At 35.1% G+C, this 5980-nt stretch overlaps 1 protein-coding gene across 1 annotated transcript; it reads right to left on the bottom strand.

Annotated features, from left to right (window-relative positions):
• Positions 1–1228: 1228 nt before the first annotated feature.
• LOC126766816 (uncharacterized) lies at positions 1229–5684 on the bottom strand. Its single transcript, XM_050484518.1, has 2 exons — positions 5503–5684; positions 1229–2006 (listed from the first exon to the last, which is right to left on the bottom strand). Exons 1-2 carry the CDS (start codon positions 5612–5614, stop codon positions 1474–1476), a joined length of 645 nt encoding a protein of 214 aa, XP_050340475.1. The 5' UTR covers positions 5615–5684; the 3' UTR covers positions 1229–1473.
• Positions 5685–5980: the final 296 nt, after the last annotated feature.

Raw genomic sequence — 5980 nt, 5'->3', positions numbered from 1 at the left:
CACTAAATTACAAAAGTATCAGCCAAGTGGAACATTCTTGTTCTTTTGCTAATTTTTAATAATGAAATGAAAAAAAATTGCATTATATTATATTTTTGGGGCCTTAACCAAAGGGTTCATAAAAAAAGTGGAAAAGGGCTGGAAGAACACCTACCATGGACCCACTCTACAATTCGCTAAAGTTCCTCGAGCCTACATTAAATGTTGAAGCGAGCACCACTTCAAATTTAATAAATGTAAGTATATATATTTATATATAATAATTTATAAAAAAAATATTAATATTTATTTTTCATGTGTTTATTTGTTATTATAGGACAGCTCGTCGACCCTGACCACTCCAACAATATTGTTTGAGTCGGAAACGGTATCTGGCGATATACCACCAACGCCATCTACATCACGACCCAATTTAAGGAAACGTCGCACAGTGGTGCCGCTTCATACAAGCCGCGGCAAAAAATAGAAGGAATCGAGGTAGGGCTTTGAAATTTAGCACACATCTCTCATATTGCCAAATTAGATGAAAAAAAAAAATTGTTAAAATCCGCCCACAACCACGCCCACCTCCCATACAACACAAAAATCAAAAATCTTCCTACAGTAACAAAATTTTCTACAGTGTAATATTTTGTAAATATGAACTTGTCCAGAAAAAATAAAGCAAATCCGCCCACAATTACGCCCATCTGTCATATATTATAATCACAAAAGTTCCAATATTTTCGCTGTTATCACAGCTAGACTGTTAAAAATTGTCAAACGGATTTTAATCAATAAAAATTATTATTTCTCTAAAAATGAAACAAGTCCGCCCACAACTACGCCCACCTCCCATATAACATAACCAATAAATATTCAAAAATGATCATATATTATTAATTATTTATTCAACAAGTAATTTTTTAATATCATCGTCCAATTCTAAAGTTTTATTTTTGGGATTTGTTCTAAAACCATTAATAAAAGGATCCGATGAAGCTAAAAGCAATTACATCTTGATTTGTAGAAATTAATATCGTTTACACGATATGAGTTCAAGAATTTAAACAATTTTATTTATACGCCGAAATGCGTGCCTTTATTGATATTCTTAAGAACTGAATTTTAATATAAGATCTTACAGCTATTTATACTAATGAAATGCGGCTGCTGTTATCTGCATGCGACTTCTTTGTCGTAATTCGATATCTGCTATCTTGCTATTACTTGAGATGCGGAATTGGTTATCGCAGTGGATTATTCCATTGCCAGATGTTTGTTGTTTACATGTTGAGAATGCCTTTCTAGATAATGCATGTTCATTTCTATTGTTCGACTGATAGTGCATGTCAAAGCGAGTTCTATCGGTTTACATACATAGTTCGCCTTTGTTCGGAATGTATATTAGGAGATAAGGTGTATGTGAGTGTGTGTGACCCGGAGCGAGGCTATGTCGTTAACTCCCCTCCTTCTTAAAACGGAGCGTCCTCGCTATGCTGCTACAGATTGTTGTTGTTGAAGACGATTCAATTCGACTTCGTATATTTCGTCAATTTGCCTTTGTCTGTGAAGCATTCTTCTATTTACGCGATATCGGCAGAGGTGTACCATACCGTAAGTGGTGACTACTAAAGTAAGGAATCCTATTATGATGAAGAACGTAAAATGTACTGGATTTTCTACAATAGGTATCAAAAATGTTGAGAGTGTTTGGATATTGCTGAATTTGTATATTGAGTTTGAAGAAAGGATACGGAGTACTTCAAGTTTTTCGTTGTGTTGATTGTGTATTATTTCTCTGAGTTGTCTTTGATGATTGTAATATGTCATGTTATCGATGTTCGTGGATTCATTGAAGTGTATCAATTTAGGGCCTGATATATGCATGTTGTTCCAAGTATGCTGGTAATCTGTCAAAATGTATCCATTCTCTAGGATGCGAAGTGGAGCATTATTTTCGTGGGTTGTTTCGCATTGTGCTGTTTTGTCTTCTAATATTTTTATAGTACAATTGTCAGCGGGTTCTGATTTACAAATAAAGTTACCCATATAATTTCTACATTTAGATATTCTTTGATAATCGTTACACTTTGCGATCTTAGGGTCTAAATTAATTTTACCATGCTTATATGCTAAAGGATATACATTAAATAAGCTACATTTAGTTTCAAGGATAGGATATTTGTATATTGTTATAATTGCTTGTTGTAGGTAACATATATGAATGTCGGCATATTCTAATATATTAATTATTGGAAGATCTAACTTTTCATGGTTTATTAAATCGTACACGTCTTTCAAATTTAATGTGCCAGAATAGAAATTATTAGTTTTTGCAAAATTTATAGTGTTAGTTATTGATTTGAGTTCATTATAAACTTCTGATATAACAATGTTTTCGGTTATTGCTTTGGGATCAAGGCTTTCGAGTATTCTTTCGAACTGTGAATTAATTAATTTTTGCTTATTATTGTTCTCTATTAGCAAATTAAGTGAAGTTTTTATTTCCACAAGGTCATCGTGGTCTGGTGTGCCCGTGATGAATTTTAACATGGAACCAGTTAAGTGATCTTTTGGATCTATAAATATTGGGAATGAGTTGAGTTTTCAGAGTTTCGATTTTGTTTACTAAAATTTGAGTTTGGGGTTGGTCTTCTAGATTGAATGATGATTTCATTATACTTTCGTATGGCGCCAATATTTTTGAGAGATTGGATATGTGATACAAGAAAGCTGTATCCTGATAAATGTAAACAGGATCAGTTTCTACTAGTACATATTTCCTATGGCTTAAATCTATAATATTGTCGCAAAGTGCGATAGAGAAAAGTAAGGTAAATACTATTCCGTACATGCTTTTGCTCTGATATTGTCTTTATGGATAATTACTTTTTTATTGGTCGTTATTGTTTCTCCGTTGTCTTTTTTTACTATGTGTTTCACGTATTTTTTTCCGTTTTTGTTTCGTCTATGCGTTTTTGAATATATTACCTCTCCTTCTTTGTATTTGAGCTGTTTCCGATTACGGTTATGGTATCGCAAAACTCTCTGTTGGTTTTGTTGAAGACGCTCTTTGATGCCAGGATATTCCCTTTGATTAAAAAACACGTCCTCGGGTTTGTGGTTGGTTACCGAATGGATTGTTTTGTTGTACTGTCGGACTGCTTCAAATATCTGATCGTCAGGAGCCGAACTGTGTTGATGCGCTAATACTTTTGTGAGTTCGATAATTGTGCTATGCGTTCTTTCAACTTGACCGTTTGTTGTCGAATGATAGGCTGGAGTTTTGGTATGCGTTATTTGTAATCGCTTGTATATTTGTTGTGCACATATGCCAGTAAATGTTGACTCGTTATCAGTCATTACAAACTTTGCGTTTGGGTATATTTGTGACAGTATCTCGTCAACATATTTGTATGTGTCTTTCTTTGATGGTATTTGTCTCAAATGGCAGAATTTGGAATATTTGTCGGTTGAACTAATGTACATATTGTTGCTCATAAAAAATAAGTCTAAGTGTATGTATTCGCCTACTTTGTTCGGTATCGGTGCTGATCCTATTGGTTGTTTATTTGGTCGGCGTTCATACTTGTTTGTGAGGCAGATTTCGCAGTTTTGTACTTCTTTTTTACAAGCGTCACGTATGTTTGGCCAGTAGTATCTGAGCGAGATTTCCTGTGCGTTGTTTTTGTAGTTTCTGTGAGCACGTCTGTGTGTGTCTTGTATGATCTGTTCTTGTTGTTCGGTTTCGGTAATATCGTCCACCAATTTTTGCGCTAGTACAATCGATACAGTTGGAAATGTGTTGATAATGTCATTTTCGACGTAAAATAACATTTGCTCGTCTATTTGTATAGCATTAGTTATCTTTGGTCTAATTACATTTTTTAGTCTATCTAGTAATACAGTTTTCGTATTAAAAAAGATCGTGTGTCGGCTGTTAGAAAATATGTTTTGTGAGAATATTTCGATGGGGTTCTGATCTGACCGTTTTACAATAATTTGGTTTCTAAAGGAGTTTACTGGTTTTTTTACTCGTTTGAGTCTTTGTGTTGGTGAGCTTTGTGCTGAATGTTGGGAGTCATCAGAATTTAAAGTGTTGTTTATTTGCTGACGAGAAAGGGCATCAGCGACCACGTTCTGATGTCCGGGTTTGTAAACGATTTTTGCACCATATTCTTCAATGAAATTTTTCCATCTTTTTAATTTTGTATTGGGGTTTTTTTCTGATATGGAGAATATTAGAGATTGATGGTCGGTGTATATTGTTAAATCTGCTATACCATACAAGTAGTTGCGTAGTTTCTGTAGTGACCATACAATTGCGAGTAACTCTTTCTCATTTGTGGAGTAATTCTGTTCTGTTTCACTGAGCGTTCGTGAAATAAATGATATGGGTTTTTGGTTTTGGGATAATACGGCTCCTATAGCGTAATTGCTAGCATCTGTGGTTAATTCGAAAGGTTTGTTAAAATTTGGTTGGAAGAGTTCGACCTGGGCTTGTAGTTCTTCTTTTATTATGTTCAGTGCTTTTAGTGCAGGTTCGTCTAAAGTGATTTTTATTTTTGCACTTTGATTCTTTGATATGCCACCGTTCTCTCCTCTGAGGACCGTAGTCAGTGGTTTGACGATGGCTGCAAAATTCTTTATAAATTTTCTATAGTAACTTGCGAGACCTAGGAAGGATCTGAGTTCCTTCAGTGTTGTAGGAATAGGGAAATTTTTAATAGTCTGTATTTTTGTTGGGTCGACTGTAATCTTGTAAGAAATTCGTATTTAGCTCCATTTACACTAAAAGCCGTTTTTTCCCTGTCTGATTTATTAATAAGGATCTGATGGAAACCAGACTCTAAGTCTAGAGTTGAAAATACTTTTGCGTTTCCTAAATTTTGTATGGTCATAGCCACATCAGGTATGGGGTATCTATCTGTAACAGTTTGATTGTTAAGTTTCTGAAAGTCTACGACCATTCTGCGCTTAGGTTTCCCTTGTTCATCGGTACCTTTTTTTGCGACTGTCCAAATGGGAGAGTTATACGGACTTTTGCTGGGTTGAATTATTTCATTTTCTAAAAGTTTGTTAATTTCTTTGTTAATGAAATCGCTATCCGACATAGGGTACGGATATTGCTTGGTCCAAATAGGATCTTCGGATTTCGTTCTAATGGTAGCTTGTACCGTGGTAGTATATGGTAGCACTTCATTTGTGTCTTCATTTCTTTGCATAATTTCTTCGATTTCTGCTCTATATTTTTCACTATTAACCGTATAATTTATTTTTTGCACAGATTCACTTTCTTTCTTGGCCCTATATTTATAACTGAGCGTGTACTCGAAAAGGTTGATTTCTGCTTTAATTTTCCTAAGACCCTGTTCACCCAGAAGCATATCGAATTCTTTTAATGCATCAGTTTCAAAAAATGTGAGATTATGTTCTAACAATGTAATTATTTTTTTGATTTGGTTATTGAGTAACCATGAAGAGTTTTCACTTTTACAGGTTTAATTTGAATAGACTTACCTAAGTTACATTTTGTACTTATATAGTTGTTTGTTGCTCCAGTATCAATCAGGATGTTAATAAGTTTGCCTGTATCCCTGCAGTGGCGTTGCAGACACGGCAAATCGTTCATGCGCCTAAAAAAGCGCTGCCTGTTTCGTAATCATCGTTCTCGTATTCTGGTGTAAGCGATTGTAGTTCTTCGTCGCATGTCTGGTTTACACGTTGACATTTCTGTTGTACGTGGGAATTATGAGATGAAGGATTTCGTTCTCTTTTTTGAGGGTTACCGCGAAATTGATTATTTGGAGGTAGCCCTTGTAATTGGCGGTTATAGCTGTTTTGTTGTGGTTTGGAATGATCCCTATTGGGATTTGCGGATCTCGTGTATTGTTGTGATGAATCTACGTCCATTGGTTGATGCTGTTGCCGGGGTGCTGTCTGATTGTATTGCACCTGTACGTTAGGTTTGTACCTTTGTGGCTCCTCGTAATGTCTT

The sequence above is a fragment of the Bactrocera neohumeralis genome, unplaced genomic scaffold (assembly GCF_024586455.1).
Source record: "Bactrocera neohumeralis isolate Rockhampton unplaced genomic scaffold, APGP_CSIRO_Bneo_wtdbg2-racon-allhic-juicebox.fasta_v2 ctg2610, whole genome shotgun sequence".
In the NCBI taxonomy this organism is placed as follows: domain Eukaryota; kingdom Metazoa; phylum Arthropoda; class Insecta; order Diptera; family Tephritidae; genus Bactrocera; species Bactrocera neohumeralis.
Note: the sequence above shows the minus strand (reverse complement) of the source record. Positions and strands in the feature narration are given on the sequence as shown.

What these genes read in the sequence shown, in the direction of transcription:
- LOC126766816 (XM_050484518.1), bottom strand. Translation starts at nt 5,614, where the DNA reads ATGAACGATTTGCCGTGTCTGCAACGCCACTGCAGGGATACAGGCAAA. An exon ending in AAGTACAAAATGTAACTTAG is followed by an intron (nt 2,007 to 5,502) that starts GTAAGTCTATTC and finishes TTTGTAAATCAG; the next exon opens with AACCCGCTGACAATTGTACT.